The 26,558-nt window shown below is 39.8% G+C and overlaps 1 protein-coding gene across 1 annotated transcript in view; it reads left to right on the top strand.

Annotated features, from left to right (window-relative positions):
• The window catches only part of LOC103517414 (ATP-binding cassette sub-family A member 3-like), a 29,225-nt gene extending 2,910 nt beyond the window's left edge, over window positions 1–26,315 (top strand). The window contains exons 2-25 of the mRNA XM_026829521.1: window positions 2,305–2,435; window positions 3,483–3,642; window positions 5,032–5,273; window positions 5,875–5,908; window positions 7,556–7,708; window positions 8,199–8,353; window positions 10,487–10,688; window positions 11,718–11,915; window positions 13,650–13,835; window positions 14,513–14,667; window positions 15,037–15,098; window positions 15,590–15,711; window positions 15,902–16,146; window positions 16,415–16,553; window positions 17,112–17,362; window positions 18,369–18,581; window positions 19,707–19,934; window positions 20,409–20,483; window positions 21,464–21,613; window positions 22,032–22,244; window positions 22,336–22,485; window positions 23,208–23,484; window positions 23,681–23,782; window positions 26,191–26,315. Coding sequence (XP_026685322.1) covers window positions 2,305–2,435; window positions 3,483–3,642; window positions 5,032–5,273; window positions 5,875–5,908; window positions 7,556–7,708; window positions 8,199–8,353; window positions 10,487–10,688; window positions 11,718–11,915; window positions 13,650–13,835; window positions 14,513–14,667; window positions 15,037–15,098; window positions 15,590–15,711; window positions 15,902–16,146; window positions 16,415–16,553; window positions 17,112–17,362; window positions 18,369–18,581; window positions 19,707–19,934; window positions 20,409–20,483; window positions 21,464–21,613; window positions 22,032–22,244; window positions 22,336–22,485; window positions 23,208–23,484; window positions 23,681–23,782; window positions 26,191–26,315 — 3,968 coding nt within the window. The remainder of the gene's footprint in view (window positions 1–2,304; window positions 2,436–3,482; window positions 3,643–5,031; window positions 5,274–5,874; window positions 5,909–7,555; window positions 7,709–8,198; window positions 8,354–10,486; window positions 10,689–11,717; window positions 11,916–13,649; window positions 13,836–14,512; window positions 14,668–15,036; window positions 15,099–15,589; window positions 15,712–15,901; window positions 16,147–16,414; window positions 16,554–17,111; window positions 17,363–18,368; window positions 18,582–19,706; window positions 19,935–20,408; window positions 20,484–21,463; window positions 21,614–22,031; window positions 22,245–22,335; window positions 22,486–23,207; window positions 23,485–23,680; window positions 23,783–26,190) is intronic.
• The last annotated feature ends 243 nt before the right edge of the window (window positions 26,316–26,558 follow it).

Genomic DNA, 26,558 nt, shown 5'->3' with positions numbered 1-26,558 from the left:
GTCTGCAGACAAATCAAAGCTTGTACATATCAGGAATCAGGCTTAATATGTCAGCCACACATATTCGAACGCGACGGTCTGAGAGCGTGATTGGGGGACATGGGAGTGCTTTATAGGGATGAAGTCTTTTCTTCGCCTACCTTTCTTATCCGCCTTCTTCTTCATTTCTTACTCGTGACAGAGAAGTCTTTTCTTATCCGCCTTCGTAATCATTTCTTATCCGCGATAAAAGTCTTTTCTAAGATTTCGTGTCTAGATAGAATCTTTGCCGGTTTTTCGTCAAGTCGTGTTTTCGGTTGAAGTGTTATGACGTCGTTTGGAGACCTGTGATTGGTCAGTGCGTGTCGGAATTTCGGATACCGCTTCGCAACTACATCAGGTAATATACTTTTTTGTCTTTTAAGATTTCATCTTTCTAAGAGGTCTGATAGAGGAAAATGTAAGAACGGAGATGTCCTCTTTCTCTCTTCGAAATGGAAATCAAAGAGAGAAAGAGAACAGGATACGAGAAAGCCAGCCGTTCCGAAAGACACTTAATAATAATAGACTCTTGAGTGGAAGGTAACCACTAGGCGAGGTTAACGCCGGAGGCGTTCACAGAGGATAATCATTGATTTAGACTTAGTGTGGTCGCGGACCTCAGTACCGTACAGAAACAAACACTAATGTACATAACTTTCCCATGCCCCAGACTGTGTGTATACGACAATAATAATAGACTTTTGAGTGGAAGGTAACCACTAGGCGAGGCAACAAACAAATTGAATTGGCAAATTTAATTATTACCTCTAATGAACAGAGGATAATCATTGATTTAGACTTAGTGTGGTCGCGGACCTGAGTACCGTACAGAAACAAACACTAAAGTACATAACTTTCCCATACCCCAGACTGTGTGTATACGACAATAATAATAGACTTTTGAGTGGAAGGTAACCACTAGGCGAGGTTAATGCCGGAGGCGTTCTCTACCACCTAACTCTTAGACCTTCATTATTATACGTGGTCGATTTCTCAAATAAATGAGGATAAAATTCCATACCTCGGCTGGGCTCGAACCCGCAACCTCTACCAGGCGCGCCACCGAGTCAGGTCAATGTCAACTGTACATGTACGCCAAATGGCAAATTCACGTAGGCATTACGAGAAGCGTGCGAATAAAGGTTCATTTAATCCCCCCAAAGATTAGCTAATAATTCTACAGGATCTCCAAAACGTACGGTACTTCAAGTGATTTATTAGGTTGAAAAATATTACTTTTTTGCTCTACCAAGCGGGATCTGCAAATGCTCTCAGTTTGAGCTACATAGGGAGCTACGAACCACGCACAAAAGAGAGCTAGCTATGTGGGCTATGGTTCAAAGGAGAGAAAACAAGCGGGGCCCGTCCCTCCGGGAATTTTTCGATCTAGGTTAAAGAAAATCAGTACTTATGTACCTATACCTATTTTATTTAATATTCAGTTTATTACTACTCTTGATTTGATTTTACTTTCTTGTAATGATTTAAAATCAAGACTAGAGCCCGTTCTCCCTTGATTCCCAATATAATGTTCAGGTCACCCATCCATTTATTGGCCTTCCTCGGCGTAGCTTAACATATAGGTAACGCTAAAACCGGTCTTAAATGATCGACTGAAGTGTTATCTAAAACTTTCTCGCTTTGAGTTCATAGGTCGTCGCGACAAATTTCGAGATCAGAGCTCATTTGTGTGGAAAATGTGAAAAAAAATCCCCCAAAAACCGGTTTGACTATCCGATTTTTACCAAAATCTCTTCGCTTTCGGGACGATATGACCAAAGCACTTACAGTTCCCTCTATCAAACCTCTTTGAAACAAAAAAAACTCACTTAGTTCCTCCAATGATGACCACTTCATTTCGGCTAAGGAAATTGATAATGTCAAAACTCTATTAGGGAATTATGTTCGTACCAATAGCTTATATCTTATCTCTCCTAATGGGATGTGATCCCTTCTCATCATCTTAGTACCCGCCTATTGGGTGACTATCCGATTTTTACCAAAATCTCTTCGCTTTCGGGACGATATGACCAAAGCACTTACAGTTCCCTCTATCAAACCTCTTCGGATTACAGATAATTTTCGTTCTTGGAACGGCTGGCTTTCTCCTATCCTGTATTCCTTCTCTCTTCGCTTTCGGAACGATAAGACCTCAGCAGTTACAGTTCCCTCTGTCAAACCTCTTTTTCAATAAAAGTTATTTTATCATTCATATTGCTTTTGGTGCTGTCGATCAATGTCTTTAAGTTTAAAGGGTAACTTTATCAATCGTATGTTTTGCAGAACAAGCATTCGCCAATTCATCTGAACTACAAGATGCCCTAACTCAACCTGGTGCTATGAAGGATTACATTGCCGGTGTGGTATTTGATGATGATATAGCTGGTAGAGAACATCTCAGTCGACAAGTCAAGGTAAGTCACCCATCCAACTAGTGTCCATGCTAGACGTTGCTTAACCTGGTGCTATGAAGGATTACATTGCCGGTGTGGTATTTGATGATGATATAGCTGGTAGAGAACATCTCAGTTGACAAGTCAAGGTAAGTCACCCATCCAACTAGTGTCCATGCTAGACGTTGCTTAACCTGGTGCTATGAAAGATTACATTGCCGGTGTGGTATTTGATGATGATATAGCTGGTAGAGAACATCTCAGTCGACAAGTCAAGGTAAGTCACCCATCCAACTAGTGTCCATTCTAAATGTTGCTTAACATTAACACTCACTTTTTTGTATTCGTCTTGATCTCTAAACCCAAGGAGTTTTTCTCCAAACACGCCATCTTGGAAGAAAAGAAACTTCTAGTTATCACCATTTCGCAGCCTAGTGTCAACGGGGTCGACGTTTTTCATCAGCCTCTCAATCAGCCCTAACTAGGATGATTGCTTTGGGCCGACATTTGATTTTGGCTACAAATTTTACGAGTGGATTTCCTTCGCACTCAACCTTTGCTATTTCTTTATTAAGGGGAATTCAGGCTGGTAGGTATACTCCCTGTTTGAAGTCCCCCAGACAGACTAAACTGATCTACTCCCTGTTTAACGTCCCCGAGCCAGATAATCTCCCAAATTTTACGAGTGGATTTCCTTCGCACTCAACCTTTGCTATTTCTTTATCAAGGGGAATTCAGGCTGGTAGGTATACTCCCTGTTTAAAGTCCTCCAGACAGACTAAACTGATCTACCCCCTGTTTAAAGTCCCCCAGCCAGATTCCCGTGTACAGACGGGGTCGGCGTTTTTCGTCAGCCTCTCAATCAGCCCTAACTAGGATGATTGCTTTGGGCTGACATTTGGTTTTGTCTACAAATTTTACGAGTGGATGCCCTTCGCACTCAACCTTTGCTATTTCTCTATCAAGGGGAATTTAGGCTGGTAGGTCTACTCCCTGTTTAACGTCCCCCAGCCAGATAATCTCTTGCTCTTTCTTTCTCTCAATAATCATGTCCTACCTGCTCCACAGGTCACCATTCGATTCCCGGGTGCGTCCCGAATTATCTCCCGTTTCCCAGAGGAAAGCATAGAGGGTGTGGGGGACGATAATTGGCGCACCTACCTCATGTTTCCGCTCTACCAGGAGTTTGGACCTCGGGAGAAGCTCAGCACCGCGGGAGGTGAACCAGGTATGTGACACCCACACCCAGTGGTTGACCTAACCAGTCTTGGTTAGGTTTGTATTAGACATTTCATGAACCTATTGACATAGGACATAGACAAGACAAGTATTATCCAAATTAAAATTTTTAAAAAAATTAATTTTAATCAATGAAGATTCTTAATTAAATAATTATTCCTCGATAATTATTTTAGTTTTATTATCCAAAAACTTATAACGGTAAGCATGTAAGCAATAATGTCCTAACTATGCTATAATGTGCTATAATGTAGGTAGGGGAAAAATCTGGTGTCTACAAAAAAAATCACTAAAATCGGTCCAGTCGTTTTCTCGTGAAAAGAGGACAAAAACAGGTTTATAAGCGGAGTAACAGACGGACATTGTTCCAATTTGATATGTATTTGGGTTCCTTGATGCATAAAGCAGTATGAATAACTAAAAATTTCAGAATTCTAAGCAATTTACCGGTTTTACAGAAATCTACATTCTACAGTTTTATTTATCTAGATTTAAACTTGTAGTAATGTCCGCATTTGTTCTCGCTGGGTGGTCAAAATCTCAAATAAATGATAAAATTCCATGCCTCGGCTGGGATCGAACCCACGCCCTCCTGTTTACCAGGCGCGAGCGTCTTGACCACTACGCTACCGAGGCAGGTAGCGTCGCTCTACGACAAACCGTTCTTGAGATATTTTGTATACCACCTTTTTCCATTGAAGAAACATTGACTTTGGTTGATATCTGGATGGGTGACTAAATTTTAATCAATGAAGATTCTTAATTAAATAATTATTCCTCGATAATTATTTTAGTTTTATTATCCAAAAACTTATAACGGTAAGCAATAATGTCCTAACTATGCTATAATGTAGGTAGGGGAAAAATCTGGTGTCCACAAAAAAAAAAAATCACTAAAATCGGTCCAGTCGTTTTCTCGTTAAAAGAGGACAAAAACAGGTTTATCAGCGGAGTAACAGACGGACATTGTTCCAATTTGATATGTATTTGGGTTCCTTGATGCTTAAAGGAGTATGAATAATTAAAAATTTCAGAATTCTAAGCAATTTACCGGTTTTACAGACAAATCTATATTCTACAGTTTTATTTATCTAGATTTAAACTTGTAGTAATGTCCGTATATGTCCCTGAAGTAACGTCCAATAAATCTGGTTCCAGGGCCCTAATGGGAAGAGGGAGAGGTTGGGTTTTAGTGGGTCTGGATGTCCCGGTATCCGGATATCAATCCCACACTCCCCAATGCAAAGGTTTTTGCAATGGGCGTCTTTTTGAAGATTTCCCCCTCTCCAAAAAAAAAGAAAGAAAAAGATTTAAACTTATTTGAAGGGCGTTAAGCAAAATATTGAAAAGAAAAAAATATCTTTTTATTTGTTGTCAGGTTATTGCAAGGAAGGATTTCTCGAGCTCCAGGACGCCATCTCGAAAGCTTACATCGAACATTTCACCACCTCAGTCCTGCCATTTGTTCAGTTCCAACGTTTTCCCTATCCTCCCTATCTAGACGATCCTATTCTGCCTGCTCTGACAGCGTTCATATCAACTATTATACTACTGAGCTTTGTATATCCAGCTATCAATACGATACGATGTGTAGCGGTCGAGAAAGAAACCAAAATGAAGGTTAGTTCGTTGTAGAAAGAAAAGTGTTCGTTGACAGCTGATCAATCGTCAAGTTTTTGTCAAATAACGTTGAAGAGTTCAATTTACGGGACGCTCATCTTGGTTGCAAAAACTCTCTTTCATTTGTTATTTTATTGATTCTTCCGTCACCAATCGGCTAAAGTTTCAATACGATACGATGTGTAGCGGTCGAGAAAGAAACCAAAATGAAGGTTAGTTCGTGGTAGAAAGAAAAGTGTTCGTTGACAGCTGATCAATCGTCAAATTTTTGCTAAAGTTTCGGCCGCTATTGAAACAACTTTGAAAAAATATCCACGAATACATCAGTTAAAAAAGCACCAACTTATTGTGAATAAATATTCGATTGCAATAAATATAAAAAAATAAAAAAATTCAAAGGGTTACTCTTTCTGGTGTTCTCGTGTTGACCCAGCACCTAAATGGGAAGTATTGAGTCTCTTATCGCCCATGTGATGAGAGGCATACTACGGGATGGGCATGCTACACCACAGACTACACGAGTCTAATGTAGCAGTTGTTTCATTGCTACGAAATAGAAACGGCGGTGAACACTCAACCTTTTTTTTTAATCTGATTTCAGGAAGCAATGAAGCTGATAGTTCAATTTACGGGACGCTCATTTTGGTTGCAAAAACTCTCTTTCATTTGTTATTTTATTGATTCTTCCGTCACCAATCGGCTAAAGGTTTGACCGCTATTGAAACAACTTTGCAAAAAATATCCACGAATACATCAGTTGAAAAGCACCAACTTATTGAGAATAAATATTCGATTGCAATAAATATAAATAAATAAAAATAAAAAAAAAAAATTCAAAGGGTTACTCTTTCTGGTATTCTCGTATTGACCCAGCACCTAAATGGGAAGTATTGAGTCTCTTATCGCCCATCTGATGGATGGACATGCTACAACACAGACTACACGAGTTTTTTTTTTTTTTTTTTTTTTTTTTTTTTAAGAGTGACTGTAACTGCTGTAAGGTCTCATCGTCCCGAAAGCGAAAAGCCAGCCGTTCCAAGAACTTTCGCTTTCGCGACGATAAGACCTTCGCAGTTAGTTACCCTGTAACAAAGCTCTTGAAAAAAGTAGTATTTGTTGTTCATACAGTCCAATGGTTAAACTTGGATTACGTTGTCTAATTTTAATCCGAAGTTTAAAATCAAACAGTCAAATCTCTTCATTCAATCGATTTAAGTTTAGACGAAGTATCAAAGTGCATATCACCTAGCATTAATATTTTGTTTGCATATTTTTTTGTGAGTTCCAAAGTTTAGGACCAGTCTCACGCACATGCAAATCAATAATGTTACGAGTTCAAGATTTGAAGGATGAGGAAATTCGGAATCAAATATAAGGTTCGAAGTTTTTGAACATTTCATTTGCTGGGTTTAAACTTTAAACTCAAAATCAGTCTAGCTTCGTGTGCCGGACCCTGTACATATATAGTCTGTTTAAAGAGCAGTTTGATTCTTAGATTTACTAACTTAGAATCTTAAAAGTGTTAAATCTTAAATCGGAATTCCGATTTTCAGCTCACTCCATCAGGAAACGGTTTTTTACGTTTGGAGTTCGATCGGTTTAATCGTTTTAAAATTGAATTGATCGTTAATATTTTTTTTGTTCGTTTTCGTCGATCGAATTTCCCGGAATTTTGTGAACGTGATTGATTTGGATTTCGTTATCTCTGGCCATTTCGCCCTTCTGCAAAAAGTACTTACGTGGTTTCTCTGCCTCGCTGGTGTAGGTACTTAGGTCGTAAACACGCTCGCCTAGTCGCCTGGTGGTTCGAAGAGCGTGGGTTCAATCCCAGCCGAGGTATGCAATAAGCCCGTCCCTTATACCTTTTTATTACTATCGTAATAATAAAGGAAGGACGGGCTAAAAAATGGATTTTTTTTTTCGAAGTCCAAAGCATCATTGACTTTGATTGATATCTGGATGAGTGACTGTCCGATTTTTACCAAATTTTTACAGTCGCGTCCTTGGACCATACCGGGATAGCATACCAAATTTCATAATAATAATAGACTCTTGAGTGGAAGGTAACCACTAGGCGAGGTTAACGCCGAAGGCGTTTTTCCTGATGGGATAATGTTCGTTCTCGGAACGGCTGGCTTTCTTCTATCCTGTCTTCCTTCTCTCTTCGATTTCGGGACGATAAGACCACCATAGCAGTTACAGTTCCCTCTGTCAAACCTCTTCAAAAAAAAAAAAATGTCTTCAAGTTTAAAGAGTAACTTTATCAATCGTATGTTTTGCAGAACAAGCATTCGCCAATTCATCTGAACTACAAGATGCCCTAACTCAACCTGGTGCTATGAAGGATTACATTGCCGGTGTGGTATTTGATGACGATATAGCTGGTAGAGAACATCTCAGTCGACAAGTCAAGGTAAGTCACCCGTGCAACTATTGTCCATTCTAAATGTTGCTTTACATTAACACTCACTTTTTTGTATTCGTCTTGATCTCTAAACCCAAGGAGTTTTCCTCCAAACACCGCCATCTTGGAAGAAAAGGAACTTCTAGTTATCACCATTTCGCAGCCTAGTGTCTACTTTTGATACTAAAGTTGCACACACTCTCTTTCTTCTTTTCTTCACCTTTTCCCGTGTGGGTCGACGTTTTTCGTCAGCCTCTCAATCAGCCTTAAATAGGGTGATTGCTTTGGGCTGACATTTGATTTTGGCTACAAATTTTACGAGTGGATTTCCTTCGCACTCAACCTTTGCTATTTCTTTATCAAGGGGAATTCAGGCTGGTAGGTATACTCCCTGTTTAAAGTCCTCCAGACAGACTAAACTCCCCCCGGGTTTTTTTTTTTTTTTTTTTTTGTCGATGGTGAGCATCGATCTCGGGACCTTCTACGACCGGAGTAACCGTACTTTTACCTCTATTTCCCAGGTCTAATCATCCCCACCTCTGGCACAGCATACATAGATGGCCATGATATTTGGTATGAGATGGGCAAAGTCAGGGAAAGTCTCGGCCTGTGTCCACAATATGATTTGCTATTTGAAGAGCTCACAGTGGAGGATCACCTACAGTTCTTTGCTAAGGTAAGATGAACCTTTGTGAAATCGGCAGTGATTTACTTTTCTTGAATTTTTTTGGAATTTTCCTTCTCCATGGGAAAAAAAAAACGACATTTAGGTCGTGGTTTGACTTCCTGCCCGGAGCATTTGACTTTATCCTAAACGGATAAGGTTTGTTCTCGGAACGGCTGACTTTCTCCTCACAGTGGAGGATCACCTACAGTTCTTTGCTAAGGTAAGATGAACCTTTGTGAAATCGGCAGTGATTTACTTTTCCTGAATTTTTTTAGAATTTTCCTTCTCCATGGGGAAAAAAACGACATTTAGATCGTGGTTTGACTTCCTGCACGGAGCATTTGACTTTATCCTAAACGTATAAGGTTTGTTCTCGGAACGGCTGGCTTTCTCCTATCCTATCCTCCTTCCTTCTTCGATTTTGCCCTCCATTGTTACAGTTCCCTCTATCGAACATTTCTCCTTCTCTCGCTCTATCTCCTTTTCGTTTGTAAGATTCGCACACAAACACTCTGCGGCTTTTGGGTGTAGGGACAAACAGCCCTAAGGGTTGGGTTGGGCTTATACGAATCTTTTGTAAGAGTTAATAAACCAACCTCCCTGCCCCATTATCACACTAGTTTTACAAACTAAAAGTCCCGGGTTTGACTCGAGGTTTTTTCCTATCTTTCTGATTCCGGATTTTCTGATTTTTTCATCATCATTACTTGGAAATAATGACATTACTAATGATTGTGTAAGGTACCTATATTATGGATTGTATTTCAGGAACTGGACCATAGCCTGGTCTCCTTATCATCCAGAATTGTTCAACGTTATGTCCCGCGCTTCATTTGTCATAGGATACCAACGTGAGTTATCCACTTAACTATTGTCATCCCACTCTGAAGCTTGGGTGTAGGGGCAACATCCCTAAAAGATGAAATCCATGCTGTCCCTCTAGTTATAAATTCCGAATCATCTGTTTGGGATAAAATTCGCCCGGAGTGGGGCGGATTACAGATAATTTTCGTTCTTGGAACGGCTGGCTTTCTCCTATCCTGTGTTCCTTCTCTCTTCGGTTTCGGAACGATAAGACCTTGGCCGTTACAGTTCCCTCTGTCAAACCTCTTTTTCAATAAAAGTTGGCGGGAATCGAACCCGCGGCCTAGCGCTTACAAGGCAGACGCGGTACTAACCAATCTAACTGGGCCTATTTCTTTTTGAAGTTATGACTGAGTCAATCTTAGAAGTATAGATTAAGCTTAGGATAAGGATAAGAATCCCTTGTGAAAAATTGAGGAGCTGGGTGCAAAAAGGGCAATAAATGAAAATCATCAAACTGAGATATTTAACTTTAAAGTTTTCAATTTTTCATCAAAATCCTTGAAAAGTATGTTTACAAAAAACGCTGTAACTCACCGAAAAAAAGTTATCACTGCAGTTCAAACGCTGGAAGATAGAGCGCACCACGTTCTATTCAAAAAACCGTTTTACGCAAAAAGGGCAAAAAGGGCAAAAAGGGCAAAAAAATCCATATTTCCCTTTTTGCACCCAGCTCCTCAATTGTTACCTATAAAATAAAACATACCTATAATAAAGTATTTGATGATGATATAGCTGGTAGAGAACATCTCAGTCGACAAGTCAAGGTAAGTCACCCGTGCAACTATTGTCCATTCTAAATGTTACTTAACATTAACACAGGTAGGTAACACTTTTTTGTATTCGTCTTGATCTCTAAACCCAAGGAGTTTTTCTCCAAACACGCGCCATCTTGGAAGAAAAGGAACTTCTACCAAAAGTTTTTTTTGAAAATAAGATTCTCAACCGCTGCACCGGCTATCCTAAGTCGTTCTGTTTGGTGGAACAGGTCGACTATTCACAAAACCTCTCCACCAAGTTCTATCATTAAATTTTTGTTGGTTTTCAATGAGACTGAGATTTTGATTTCTTTTGATGATATCTTTGTTGATTTGATCATTCCATCTCAGTCGTGGTCTACCTTGCTTTCTGGTTCCTTCTATATTCATTCATACCCACATGATATCGAAGAAAAAAAAGTCCCCTAGAGTAAAAGAAAGTCGTGTGACGTTCACACCAGATTTTTTTTTTTTTTCTCCTTACTTTCCATTGCATTATATTGCATCACATTTCTCATAGAGCTCTTGCTTCCTCGTTGTGTTCTCAGGTAGCACGGCAGCCACAGTAGGGGGTCTGGTGTGGTTCGGCACATATTCTCCCTATATCATTCTGCAGCCCAAATACTCGCTGATGACATTTCAGCAGAAACTCTACACCTGTCTCTTTTCTAACTCCGCCATGGGATATGCCTTCCAGAATCTTCTCATGTATGAGGGAATAGGTGAGATTGGGTCCTGAATTTTAAAAATAGTAACAGAATCTTCTCATTTCCTTCTCCATAGGTAAGAAAATAGTAATACTTGGACGGAACAAAAAGGACGTAGAGACGAAATACCAGTTTAAAACGCGAGTTTTTTATTATTATTATTATTTTTTTTTTTAATGCGTCAATGTCAGATATATTTTTCAGTGGACCATTTTATATGCACTTTTTCTATTGAAAAAAATATTTACTAGTTCTATGAAAGTTTTTACGAGTATACCTCCTAGGTGTTCTTACTTTCTATTACTAACGTATAGCGATTAGCGAAGCTATGATGAGGATAAACATTTTAGTGAGTGGCCAAGATTTTTTTCTACATTTCCATTTTTTTAAAGAGGTTTGACATAGGGAACTGTAACTGCTAAGGTCTTGCCGTCCCGAAATCGAAGAGAGAAGGAAGACAGGATAGGAGAAACCCAGCCGTTCCGAGAATCCCATCAGGATAAAATCCGCCCCGGGCGGGAATCGAACCCGCGGCCTAGCGCTTACAAGGCAGACGCGGTACTAACCAATCTAACTGGGCCTATTTCTTTTTGAAGTTATGACCGAGTCAATCTTAGAAGTATAGATTAAGCTTAGAAAAAAAAGTTATCACTGCAGTTCAAACGCTGGAAGATAGAGCGCACCACGTTCTATTAAAAAAAAAACCGTTTTACGCAAAAAGGACAAAAAATCCATATTTCCCTTTTTGCACCCAGCTTACCTATAAAATAAAACATACCTATAATAATTGAAAATCATCAAACTGAGATATTTAACTTTAAAGTTTTCAATTTTTCATCAAAATCCTTGAAAAGTATGTTTACAAAAAACGCTGTATTATCACTGCAGTTCAAACGCTGGAAGATAGAGCGCACCACGTTCTATTCAAAAAACCGTTTTACGCAAAAAGGACAAAAAATCCATATTTCCCTTTTTGCACCCAGCTCCTCAATTGTTACCTATAAAATAAAACATACCTATAATAATTTTTACCTATATTCTCAGGGGAAGGAGTTCAATGGAATAACGTTTGGAAGAGCGTTACTCCTGATGATGAGTTATGTCTGGGTCATATACTTAGTATGATGGCAATAATGGGTGTGATACATCTAGTGGCAGCTCTGTACATTGAAGCCGTATGGCCTGGGTCTACTGGACTGCCACTCCCATGGTACTACCCCATCCAGGCTACATACTGGCTAGGTAAGATGCCAAATACTAACACTTTTCGTTCGGTAAACTGTAAAACTCACTCAGAAAAAGGACACCAAAAATGAGAAATGTCCTTTAGTTGTTAATGTTTGCCAAAAGTCGGACGAACTATTCGGCTTTCTTGTGATGCCTTAAATCGGTAAAACAAAGAATTTCTTCAAAATGATCCGGAGCTCCTCCGAGAAGTGATCGGGTCTTTTTTTTTTAAAGAAGAAGAAGAAGGAGAGGTTTGACAGAGGGATTGCAACTGCTAAGGTCTTATCGTCCCGAAATCGAAGAGGGAAGGAAGACAAGATAGGAGAAACGAACATTATCCGTTCAAGATAAAATCCGCCCCGGGCGGGATCCGAACCCGCGGCCTAGCGCTTACAAGGCAGACGCGCTACCAACCAAGCGAACTAGGCTGGCCAAACTAAAGGAAAAGAAGTCAAGTTGAAATTTACGTTTAACTCCTTCGTTTAGCAAGATATATTTTATTCTATTCTTTTCCAATGAAACTGAAGAGGTTGAAATATACCAGTGAGGGTGCTTCTAGGTTCCATCAAGGCCCGGGGATAGCAGCTTAACTCCAAACACAAAAAACCCACTCCGAGGCTTAGGTGTAGGGGCGAACAGCCCTAAAGGATGGGTTAAGCTTCTACGAATCTACGAAATCTACGAATGTCCGCATATGTCCCTGAAGTAATGTCCAATATATCTGGTTCCAGGGCCCTAATGGGAAGAGGGAGAGGTTGGGTTTTGTTTGACCAAGATCTACAAGACCGGCAAGAAAGCAGTGGATAATCTCACACTAGATATGTATCAGAATCAAATTACAGTACTGCTAGGGCATAATGGCGCTGGCAAGTCTACAACCATGTCCATGCTAACAGGTAAATATCACAATCTATCTATCATCTTAATCCAAGGATTGGTTGGCAACTCTTCTCCATGCTTCTCTGTCTTGGGTTAATCTCTTCAGCTCACTGTAGGAGTCTGTGCCAGCATACTCCATGATCTGCTCCATGAAGCTCATGCGGGGCCTTCCTCTTCCTTGTCTTCCTTCTCTTCTTCCTTCAATGATGTTGACTACGAAGTTATTATGCCTGTATACAGGGTGTCCCAGAATTTATGCTTTAATTGATTTTCTCGGAGCGAACAAAGAATTTCTTCAAAATGATCCGGAGCTCCTCCGAGAAGTGATCGGGTCTTTTTTTTTTATTTTTTTTTTTTAATAAGAAGAAGAAGAAGAAGAAGAAGGAGAGATTTTCGACAGAGGGATTGCAACTGCTAAGGTCCTATCGTCCCGAAATCGAAGAGAGAAGGAAGACAAGATAGGAGAAACGAACATTATCCGTTCAAGACAAAATACGCCCCGGGCGGGATCCGAACCCGCGGCCCAGCGCTTACAAGGCAGACGCGCTACCAACCAAGCGAACTAGGCTGGCCAAACTAAAGGAAAAGAGGTCAAGTTGAAATTTACGTATAACTCCTTCGTTTAGCAAGATATATTTTATCCTATTCTTTTCCAATTATATTCTGTGTTCAGGTTACAAGAGAAAATCCAAGGATATTGTTAACGCTAGTGGGGCCTAGCGCTTACAAGGCAGACGCGCTACCAACCAAGCGAACTAGGCTGGCCAAACTAAAGGAAAAGAAGTCAAGTTGAAATTTACGTATAACTCCTTCGTTTAGCAAGAGAGATTTTATTCTATTCTTTTCCAATTATATATATTCTGTGTTCAGGTTACAAGAGAAAATCCAAGGATATTGTTAACGCTAGCGGTATTCAGTTACGAGGTTTGACCAAGATCTACAAGACCGGCAAGAAAGCAGTGGATAATCTCACACTAGATATGTATCAGAATCAAATTACAGTACTGCTAGGACATAATGGCGCTGGCAAGTCTACAACCATGTCCATGCTAACAGGTAAATATCACAATAAGGGTACATAAAAAACTTGGAAAAACAAAAATACTACTCCCGTGAAAAGCTGCCAATTGTCTAGTTCTAGACTACGTCCCTTAGCCAAGCATGTGACATACTTAACACAGTAGTTTTTTTTTTACATCTTAGGTAGGTAACTAGGTATACAGTGAATTCTTGTGGCACTTGTATCACACGGATCCCTTGTATGTTGTATGTCTCTCATCTCATGGGCGAGAAGAGACAACACTTCCCATTTAGGTGCTGGATCAACATGAGAACACTTTTTTTATTTTCTATTTCTTTTCAAATACCTACGTATTCTGCAAATGTAATAGAAAGTCGTGTGATGTTCACACCAGATTTTTTATTGTAGTTTTAATTATACGTATGTAGATTTTCCCACTATTATCACGTATAACTTTATTCCCTTCCAGTAAACAAAGGATTCGATCTATGGTGGGGCCAATTCAAAGGTATCTTCACCAAGAAGTACCTGTATGCCCGCAGCCTAATCTATCTACACCTGTTGCAAATTGTAATGACTGTGTGCTTCCTAAGTGTTTCCAAAATCGCCGAATGCCGGCGGGTGTTTTTTTTTTTTTTTTTTGTCGATGGTGAGCATCGATCTCGGGACCTTCTACGACCGGAGTAACCGTACTTTTACCTCTATTTCCCAGGTCTAATCATCCCCACCTCTGGCACAGCATACATAGATGGCCATGATATTTGGTATGAGATGGGCAAAGTCAGGGAAAGTCTCGGCCTGTGTCCACAATATGATTTGCTATTTGAAGAGCTCACAGTGGAGGATCACCTACAGTTCTTTGCTAAGGTTAGATGAACCTTTGTGAAATCGGCAGTGATTTACTTTTCCTGATTTTTTTAGAATTTTCCTTCTCTATGTTAAAAAAAAACGATATTTAGGTCGTGGTTTGACTTCCTGCCCGGAGCATTTGACTTTAACCTAAACGGATAAGGTTTGTTCTCGGAACGGCTGGCTTTCTCCTATCCTATCCTCCTTCCTTCTTCGATTTTGCCCTCCATTGTTACAGTTCCCTCTATCGAACATTTCTCCTTCTCTCGCTCTATCTCCTTTTCGTTTGTAAGATTCGCACACAAAAAGCCACTCTGCGGCTTTTGGGTGTAGGGACAGCCCTAAACACCATTCCTCATAGAAGATTCGGACGTTCAACTTGAGAAGATTCTCGTGAAGAAATCAAACCCTGAGGACTATGCCATCTATATCAACGATCTGGTGAAAAGGTAAATAATAAATTATCAGGTCATGTTGCATATTGGAAGTGTAGTCGTGCGACTTTTAGTAGCGCGTAGCCACCTGAATAATCAAAGCTATGAAGATGATAGAGAGTCCATCATTTTCAGAGTCTGGCCTTAGTGATTAGGTATATTTAATAGTGTGTGTGCTCATCAGGTATCAAGTAGACCTGACAGACGGACCTTTTCAGCCGTACCTTTCAGGTCTACCTGATAGTAAATGGCTGGCCTTAGAGTTCGCTTTTAGCTAACCTAGTTACCTTAAAATTGTTTTTTTTTTTATTCAAAAAACCGTTTTACGCAAAAAGGACAAAAAATCCATATTTCCCTTTTTGCACCCAGCTCCTCAATTGTTACCTATAAAATAAAACGTACCTATAATAATTTTTACCTATATTCTCAGGGGAAGGAGTTCAATGGAATAACGTATGGAAGAGCGTTACTCCTGATGATGAGTTATGTCTGGGTCATATACTTAGTATGATGGCAATAATGGGTGTGATACATCTAGTGGCAGCTCTGTACATTGAAGCCGTATGGCCTGGGTCTACTGGACTGCCACTCCCATGGTACTACCCCATCCAGGCTACATACTGGCTAGGTAAGATGCCAAATACTAACACTTTTCGTTCAGTAAACTGTAAAACTCACTCAGAAAAAGGACACCAGAAATAACTTCTCCTTCTGGAGACTGTCAGGTCTGGCCTGAGCTACGTATAGTACTAGCTTCGTATATACGTGGACTATAAAGTCCCAACTCCTATGGCTTATCCCTTCCATAATCATTGTAGGACTACTAACAGTCCCCTGGTCCCAGGGCTGTGTGATCAAATCCACCAACCCTCTCATCTTCCTCACACTGCTAGCTGCGTGGACTATAAAGTCCCAACTCCTATGGCTTATCCCTTCCATAATCATTGTAGGACTACTAACAGTCCCCTGGTCCCAGGGCTGTGTCATCAAATCCACCAACCCTCTCATCTTCCTCACAGTGCTAGTTCTGTATTCATTCTCCGCTATCACACAATGCTTCCTTGTGTCTGTTTTATTCAATCATGGTAAGTATATGGATTTTTTTCTTCTCCTTCTGGAGACTGTCAGGTCTGGCCTGAGCTACGTATAGTACTAGCTTCGTATATAAAAAAAGGAATTTTATTTGTGTTAAAAGGTATAAGGGACGGACTATTGTATTCGCTTCGGTGTCTGTCAGTCTGTCGGTCTGTCTGTCCCCATAGAAGGACTTATCCAAACCTAGTTGGTTTTTTGTTAGTCCTATCTCATACTAATTTTCGGTTTTTGGTTAGTCAGAACGGCAAGGGCGTACTATCGTGATGACAACTCATCTTATGGACGAGGCAGATCTACTAGGGGACCGGATCGCTATTATCAATGGAGGACAACTCAAAGCCATCGGGACACCGTTCTCATTGAAGAAAGAATTCGGTGAGTAAACTATACCAAATACTGAAAAATAGAGAGTTTTGATGGACGGAACTGTAACAACGAAGGTCTATCGTCCCGAAATCGAAAAGAAAAGGAAGATACGATAGGAAAAAGCTAGTCGTTTCGAGAACGAACCTTATCCGTTCAGGGTAAAATTCGCCCTGGGCGGGAATCGCCGCGGCCTAGCATTTACAAGGCAGACGCGCTACCAACCAAGCAAACTATGCTAGCTGATCGTATCGTATTTTACATGCCATAAGGTCTATCGTCCCGAAATCGAAAAGAAAAGGAAGATACGATAGGAAAAAGCTAGTCGTTTCGAGAACGAACCTTATCCGTTCAGGGCAAAATTCGCCCTGGGCGGGAATCGCCGCGGCCTAGCATTTACAAGGCAGACGCGCTACCAACCAAGCAAACTATGCCAGCTGATCGTATTTTACATGCCACGTTTGGATTGCTTTTTTTTTATTATTATTTGGGGTTTGGGCCTTGGCTTTGGCGGCGCCAAAGGCATTTGGATAATAAGGCTAATTTTTCCCTCTCCTATTCTCTTCTCAGGGCAAGGCTACAGTCTCACACTCATCAAGGATCACAAAGGATTCAATGAGAGCCAGGTGACTGCGTTTATCCGTGAGTATTGTCCAGAAGGTCAGGCAGAATGGGTGACTGACAATGAGGTGCGGTATAGACTGACGGATTCCTCTCTGTTCCCGGACCTACTCAAGAACCTGGAGAGCAAACAGGGAGAACTACATGTGAAGGAGTACGGGCTATCACTGACCACCATGGAGGATGTGTTTATGAGGTGGGTGTAAACCGAAAGTTGAATGATAATGACCAATATCTAATGATCAATCCTATCAATTACGCCAGCCTAGTTAGCTTAGTTGGTAGTGCGTCTGCCGGTCCTTACATACAAGACTACATTTTGAACAAGGTAAACCTTTATTCTCTGGTCCTTACATACAAGACTACATTTTGAATAAGGTAAACTTTTTGTTTATTATCCCCTAAGTACGAAATTTTTCTTTTTGCTCAACCACTTTTTCCAACCTTTTTGATAGATTTCATCAAAATCGGAAATATTTCGAGAGTTATGGAGAAACAAAGAATCGTCTAAATACTCTAAATAATTGGATGAAAAACCTACTGGCAATGCCCTTTATCCCAAACAGATCACCGCTAGAAAGTCAAAAGGGCGTAAGTGACAAAAAACAAAAAATGACATTAACACACAGACATACCACGTTTGAGAGATACTATTGATAGCACGAACAGGCGTATGTGATTTCTAAACCATTGTCAAGATATTGATTTTTATGTTGAGGCGTATGTGATATTTGCGGAAATAATTGCAGCACAAATAGACTTAAGTGCGCTTACGAAAATTTTGATAAAATCACTTACGCTCCTTTGACTTTCTAGCGGCGAGATATATTTAAAGATAGTTCTCGGAACGGCTGGCTTTCTCCTGTCCTGTCTTTCTCTCACCTCGATTCTTCTTTCACTTCGATTTCGGGATGATGAAACTTCCGTTGATACAGTTCCTTCTATCACACTTCTTTTTTAATTCCTTTGAGTTCTCGACGAAAACTGATCGAGATTTATTTTCTAATGTCAGTTTCTCTCTCACCTCGATTCTTCTTTCACTTCGATTTCGGGATGATGAAACTTCCGTTGATACAGTTCCTTCTATCACACTTCTTTTTTAATCCCTTTGAGTTCTCGACGAAAACTGATCGAGATTTATTTTCTAATGTCAGTTTACAGCAAAAACATTCATAGCTTGAATATTCTCTATGGTAATCGTTACAGAGTATCGAATCCATCACTCAAGTAACTCAGAGATACATGGCCGGTATATCATTCTCTGAGCGGGTCATTACAGCTCACTTCAACAACCAGCCTTACCACGTTCCGCCCCTGGTACTCAATATGATTCACAACATCATGTTCAATACACTGACCGGCCCTGGAGCTAGGATTACAGTGGTCAATTATCCCCTGCCCTATGGAGCAGAAGTCAAGGTAATAGAGGATAAATAGTAGGCACATATTTGGGTAAAAATTATGAATAAAAGGTCGATTCCTACGTAAAAAGTTGTGAAAATCCATCTGAGGTCAAAACTCCGGAAAAGTAACTTTAAGAGGTCAAATTTTATCTTTACGCGTATTTCGGGTGTTACCCCGAATTAATTCTCAAGATGATATTTAATTGCAACCTTAATTAAATATTAAATATCATCTTGAGAATGGGGTAACACCCGAAATTCGCGTATAGATAAAACTCGCACTTCGTGCTCGACCCCCCGGGGGCTTCGCGTGTTCGCTACGCGGAGTTGCGTATACGGTCGCGCTGCGCGCTCCCGGAGCTTCGCGGGGTTGTGCATGGGGTCGCGCTTTGCGCTCCCTTGTTTACGGTCGCGCTGCGCACTTCCGGGGGCTTCGCGGGGTGTGCATGGGGTCGCGCTTTGCGGTCCCTTGTTAACGATCGCGCTGCGCGCTCCCGGGAGCTTCGCGGGGTGAGCATGAGGTCGCGCTTCGCGCTCCCTTGGCTTCGCCCTTGAAATCTAATATCGTCCCTGAGTTTTATAGAAATGAAAACTAAAAGCGTGAGAAAATATTAAACTCTCACAGTGGAGGATCACCTACAGTTCTTTGCTAAGGTAAGATGAACCTTTGTGAAATCGGCAGTGATTTACTTTTCCTGAATTTTTTAGAATTTTCCTTCTCCATGTTTAAAAAAAAAAAAAACATATTTAGGTCGTGGTTTGACTTCCTGCCCGGAGCATTTGACTTTATCCTAAACGGATAAGGTTTGTTCTCGGAACGACTGGCTTTCTCCTATCCTATCCTCCTTCCTTCTCCGATTTTGCCCTCCATTGTTACACTTCCCTCTATCGAACATTTCTCTTTCTCTCGCTCTATCTCCTTTTCGTTTGTAAGATTCGCACACAAAAAGCCACTCTGCGGCTTTTGGGTGTAGGGACAAACAGCCCTAAGGGTTGGGTTGGGCTTATACGAATCTTTTGTAAGATACTCAAGTAGGTTTCAGATCAAAAACACCCTCGTGATTCCGTTTTCAGCTCAAAGGTTTCACTGGCAACTTAAGTAGGTTTCAGATCAAAAACACCCTCGTGATTCCGTTTTCAGCTCAAAGGTTTCACTGGCGATATCCTACGTAACGAGGTCAAGCATTATCTTCAAACATTTGCCCTGGAGCCCTACACACACACCAAAGCCACCGTGCTCTCTGGCGGACTAAAGAGGAAGTTGTCAGTAGGGATCGCGCTCATTGCTCAATCCAAAGTGGTGTTACTGGATGAACCAACATCAGGCATGGACCCGGCAGCTAGGCGTGGTCTGTGGGATATACTACAGGTTAATACTGTTTGGTTTTTTAGTCCGTCCTTCCTTTATTATTACCAATAATAAAAGGTATAGTTGACTTTCTCCTATCCTATCCTCCTTCCTTCTTCGATTTTGCCCTCCATTGTTACAGTTCCCTCTATCGAACATTTCTCTTTCTCTCGCCCTATCTCCTTTTCGTTTGTAAGATTCGCACACAGAAAGCCACTCTGCGGCTTTTGGGTGTAGGGACAAACAGCAAACAGCCCTAAAGGTTGTGTTGGGCTTATACGAATCTTTTGTAAGATACTTAATAATAATAATAATAGTGCTTATTTATACTGCTAGCATAGGTCTGAAAAGTCCCTTTACTCCAGCAGTAGGCTACCATTATTATTGTGGTCAAATTCTCAAATTATATTGAGGATAAAATTCCATACCTCGGCTGGGATTGAACCCACGCCCTCCTGTTTACCAGGCGAGCGCCTTGACCACTACACCACCGAGGTAAGTGTTTCCATCCTGGTAGTAAGGACTTGGCAAGGACAGAAGGATCTGCCTCCGTTCACCATGGACCTGGGGGTAAGTCGAAGGTCCCGGGTTCGGTACCCTTACTTTAATGAGAACGTTAATACAGAATGTTGGAAAAAGTAGGCAGTCACATTTTTAGTCCGTCCTTCCTTTATTATTACAATAGTAATAAAAAGGTATAAGGGACGGACTATTGTATTAAAGTTTAATTTAACTAGCGTTTAGTTTGCTCTGTGAGATTTTAAGACAAAAAAAAATGCCTCTGCTGGGATAGAACCCACGCCCTCCTGTTTAAAGTGTTTCCATCCTGGTAGTAAGGACTTGGCAAGGACAGAAGGATCTGCCTCCGTTCACCATGGACCTGGGGGTAAGTCGAAGGTCCTGCCTACTTTTTCCAACATTCTCATGAGAACGTTAATACAGAATGTTGGAAAAAGTAGGCAGTCACATTTTTAAAGTTTAACTAGCGTTTAGTTTGCTCTGTGAGATTTTGAGACAAAAACAAAAAATGCCTCTGCTGGGATAGAACCCACGCCCTCCTGTTTACCAAACAGCCAAACACCCGGAGCCGGATAAAGCCAGCGATTGCCCAGATGGTCACCGATCCGCATACCAACCACACGTAACGTTGCTTAACTTCAGTGATCCATCAGAGCTGATGCATTCATACGTGCTATCGCTGCTGGGAATATAAACAAGGTCTATTCTATTTTAGGGCATTTTCTTTTCTAAATTCCAAGGTATATTCTATTCTATTCAAAGGTCTATTCTATTCTATTTTATTATAGGTTCTATTGTAGTACAACCACACGTAACGTTGCTTAACTTCAGTGATCCATCAGAGCTGATGCATTCATACGTGCTATCGCTGCTGGGAATATAAACAAGGTCAATTCTATTTTAGGGTATTTTCTTTTCAAAATTCCAAGGTATATTCTATTCTGTTCTATTCTATTCAAAGGTGTATTCTATTCTATTTTATTGTATAATAGGTTCTATTGTAGTATATTCTAATTTCTATTCTATTACAGGCATACGGGTCTCCAGTGACCACAATATCTCTGCTAGACCAGTCAGATGCTGCTGTGGCATTCTACAACATGTTCAAGAATTTAACCTCGCATGAAGTGGCAGACCTGGGATTCTCTGGTCCTTACATACAAGACTACATTTTGAATAAGGTAAAGTTTTTATTTATTATCCCCTACGAAATTTTTCTTTTTGCTCAACCATTTTATTCAACCTTTTTGACAGATTTCATCAAAATTGGACAAACCTTTCGAGAGTTATGGAGAAACAAAGAATCGTCTAAATAATTGGATGAAAAACATACTGGCAATGCCCTTTATCCCAAACAGATATATTTAAGGATAGTTCTCGGAACGGCTAGCTTTCTCCTGTCCTGTCCTTCTCTCACCTTGATTCTTCTTTCACTTCGATTTCGGGATGATGAAACTTCCGTTGATACAGTTCCCTCTGTCATACTTCTTTTTTAATCCCTTTGAGTTCTCGATGAAAACTGATCGAGATTTATTTTCTAATGTCAGTTTCCAGCAAAACCATTCACAGCTTGAATATTCTCTATGGTAATCATTACAGAGTATCGAATCCATCACTCAAGTAACTCAGAGATACATGGCCGGTATATCATTCTCTGAGCGGGTCATTACAGCTCACTTCAACAACCAGCCTTACCACGTTCCGCCCCTGGTACTCAATATGATTCACAACATCATGTTCAATACACTGACCGGCCCTGGAGCCAGGATTACAGTGGTCAATTATCCCCTGCCCTATGGAGCAGAAGTCAAGGTAATAGAGGATAAGTAGGTACATATTTGGGTAAAAATTATGAATAAAAGGTCGACTCCTACGTAAAAAGTTGTGAAAATACAAATATGAGGTCAAAACTCCGAACTTCAACAACCAGCCTTACCACGTTCCGCCCCTGGTACTCAATATGATTCACAACATCATGTTCAATACACTGACCGGCCCTGGAGCTAGGATTACAGTGGTCAATTATCCCCTGCCCTATGGAGCAGAAGTCAAGGTAATAGAGGATAAGTTAGTACATACCTATTTGGGTAAAAATTATGAATAAAAGGTCGACTCCTACGTAAAAAGTTGTGAAAATACAAATATAAGGTCAAAACTCCGAAAAAAGTTCCTTAAAAGGTCGAAAAATCAATTTTTATTTGCCATTCTAATAAAAAAAAGTTCGAAGAGTGGTGACGTCAGATTATAATATCGGAAATGCACAGAAACTCCGTGTTGCGTGCAAGGGACGTACGGGAGCGTATTCAGTGACATCAGTAAATAAGATTTACCAGTATTTTTTTTTTTAATAGATTTATCTCGGGATCTAGAAGTCGAAGAAGGAAAAGAAAAAATACCTAGTTCCTCATTTTTTTCTGCTCTTCAACTTTAAAATAACGCCTAAATGAACGCATTAGAGCCATTCTAATAAAAAAAAGTTCGAAGAGTGGTGACGTCAGATTATAATATCGGAAATGCACAGAAACTCCGTGTTGCGTGCAAGGGAACTTTGCTCGGGACAGTTGATGTGACGTCATCACGTACGGGAGCGTATGCCGTGACGTCAGTAAATAAGATTTACCAGTATTTTTTTTTAATAGATTTTATCTCGGGATCTAGAAGTCGTAGAAGGAAAAGAAAAAATAACTAGTTCCTCATTTTTTCTGCTCTTCAACTTTAAAATATCGCCTAAATGAACGCATTAGATCTATTAACCCCTTTTGTTTCTATTTCCAGATGACTAAGTTACAGGGTGGCAGTAACATGGGGTTCCAGGTGGCCTTCAACCTCTCCTTCTCCCAAGCATTCATCTGTGCGATCATGATTCTATTTGCGGTCAAAGAGCGAGAGTCCGGATTCAAGCACCTCCAGTTTGTATCCGGGGCAAAACCATCCGTCTATTGGATCGCAGCTCTGGTGTGGGACTTCTGTGTGTATTTGTTCATCATTGTGACCGTCATACTTACCCTGCTGTCATTTAATGAACCGGGCTTCAAGGAGTTTGGACAGCTGAGTATGTGGTTTATTTAATTAGTATTAATTATATTACTACCTCATCCCATTCTAACTTAAAACACGAAACTTTTTTCTTTGAAGAACGTATTACTTAATGAAGATTGTAATTACAATTTCTTCTTTAATTTTCTATTGTATACATTATGCACTCCAGTTTGTATCCGGGGCAAAACCATCCGTCTATTGGATCGCAGCTCTGGTGTGGGACTTCTGTGTGTATTTGTTCATCATTGTGACTGTCATACTTACCCTGCTGTCATTTAATGAACCGGGCTTCAAGGAGTTTGGACAACTGAGTATGTGGTTTATTTAATTATTAATTATATTACTACCTCATCCCATTCTAACTTAAAACACGAAACTTTTTTCTTTGAATAACGTATTACTTAATGAAGATTGTAATTACAATTTCTTCTTTAATTTTCCATTGTATGCATTATGCATAGTTTAGCTATACACTGTAATGAGAAAGTACCTATCTATTGGAATCGGTCTAAACTTTCAAAATCTGGAAAATGTGGAAATATCCTTTTTAGGGTCACTACATTTTTTAGAACACTTCTAAAGCAATCATCTTCCTTTATCTATTCAGTTTCCATGATAGAAATTTTATCCAAATAGGTACCTATCTTTCATAGGTACTGAGGTTTCTCTCTCTCTGTGGAAGTACTTACTATGGCTACACCTACAAAATATGCCCAGGCAATAGGTACCTTACCTAGGTATTAAAACATAATAAAACACTTACCCAATCATTCCTCAATCCTCATCATGAATACAATAATAATGAAAAATATTTGTGGTGTTTGAAACTTCAACTTTCATTCATCATAAGTACATGTAAGAGGCCATTGACAATGAACTCTAGGGAAGTTCTTACTAATAAAAATAGAATGAAAAAAGAGTATAAAATGTCACTATATTATAATTTAAATAAACTGTCTTTAGTTTTTAATACCTAAAATTAAAACACGAAATTTCTTAATTTCTTTAAAACTTAAAACGTTTGGAATTTTTTTAAAATTAAATATTAATCGCAATATGGCTGACTTAGAGAAAAAAAGCCGGTGACGTGTTTTGCTCTGCGCATGCGCTGACATCACTCCCCATCCTCTCTTCGCTTTCGGGACGATAAGACCTCCGTGGTTATAGTTCCCTCTATCAAACTTCTAAAACAGGTTGGTTGGTTGGTTGGCTGGTTGGTTAGTTGGTTTCAAATGCTAGAAATTGACTATTAGCCTATTAGGTCATTTTTCTTCTTGCATCCCAATATTTTCCGGTGATATCTTGTATATGTATTTAGAAGATCTGAGCACACTGAGATGGTCAGCTTTCATTTCTGCTTGTTGGGGACACAGAAGACATAAAGGGAAATCCTCACATCCTATGATGGATCTCAAACTTCTAAAATAAAATAATTAGTCATAATTTATTCCCTTTCCAGGTACAACGGCTTCAAATGCTAGAAATTGACTATTAGCCTGTTAGGTCATTTTTCTTCTTGCATCCCAATATTTTCCGGTGATATCTTGTATATGTATTTGTATTGTATATGTCTCTTGCATCCCAATATTTTCCGTAGATATCTTGTATATGTATTTAGAAGATCTGAGCACACTAAGAGATGGTCAGCTTTCATTTCTGCTTGTTGGGGACACAGAAGACATAAAGGGAAATCCTTACATCCTATGATGGATCTCAAACTTCTAAAATAAAATAATCAGGCATAATTTATTCCCTGATCCTTTGATCCACCGGGGATCCTTTTTTAATTGTAATTGACCTGTGTATAACAGTTTTGCTATTGATATACACCAAATAAAATACAATAATTCAACATCATTAAATAAAATACATGTTATGGTTTACTCTTTGTCCATGGAGCATTTAAAAAAAATTAAAGCTCTGTGTCGGACAAAGAGGAAACAGGACAATACAAATAAACATTGTATTGTCCCTTTCCAGGTATAACGGTTCCAGTTGGATGTGCGGTTGATAATTCATTTTAAAGAACAGGTTGGATCTCTGAGGTTGGATTCGGACTGGATTTAAGTTTAAGACGTCAGACTTAGAAATCCTGTCAAAATCAAGCCCCTGGATGTAAGCTTGCGTGCTAACTGGGATATGTCATCAGTTATCTCTCTACCAAACTCATGTTCCATCACTATCTCATTCGGACTGGATTTAAGTTTAAGACGTCAGACTTAGAAATCCTGTCAAAATCAAGCCCCTGGATGTAAGCTTGCGTGCTAACTGGGTCAACAAAGGCTCTGAGAATACATCATCTACTCTGGCATTCTACGATATGTACAAGACAAATGATTGTAAGTTTATACCAAACTTCCCGATCTCCCAAGTCCAAAAAGGGGAGTTTTAACATATGGCCTATACATATAGAAGCTGGATAGAATCCGACTTTTTCGATCCTAGGATACCTCTAAAATCTAGAGTCTAGATAGTCCTTTATAGCTCCCTACCTTGTGAGCGATTATTGTTCACATGTCTTATCTTTTATTTTATTTATGTTTATTTACATGTACCCAATGTTCCTCTATTTTTTATATAAATATATGTTTATCCTAAACAGTTTTTCCGAACGGCTGGCGAACTTTATCCTTCTCTCTTCCATTTCGGGATCTTCACTGATACAGTTCCTTTATCAAACTTGAAAAAAAAAAATGCTGTGATATTATTTCATTCTCAGTTGGCCACGACATGACTACACCATTCCTCATAGAAGATTCGGACGTTCAACTAGAGAAAATTCTCGTGAAGAAATCAAACCCTGAGGACTATGCCATCTATATTAACGATCTGGTGAAAAGGTAAATCATAAATTATGAGGTCATGTCGCATATTGGAAGTGTAGTCGTGCGACTTTTAGTAGCGCGTAGTCACCTGAATAATCAAACCTTTGAAAATGAAACTCAATTTGAAATTTATTTAACCTATATGAAAAATATGTATACTTAAAATGTCAAATAAAAATTACAAATTACAAATGATAGAGCGTCCATCATTTTCAGAGTCTGGCCTTAGTGATCAGATATACTTGATAGTGTGTGTGCTCAT

This window comes from Diaphorina citri, unplaced genomic scaffold (assembly GCF_000475195.1).
Source record: "Diaphorina citri unplaced genomic scaffold, Diaci psyllid genome assembly version 1.1 scaffold1840, whole genome shotgun sequence".
Taxonomy (NCBI): domain Eukaryota; kingdom Metazoa; phylum Arthropoda; class Insecta; order Hemiptera; family Psyllidae; genus Diaphorina; species Diaphorina citri.
Note: the sequence above shows the minus strand (reverse complement) of the source record. Positions and strands in the feature narration are given on the sequence as shown.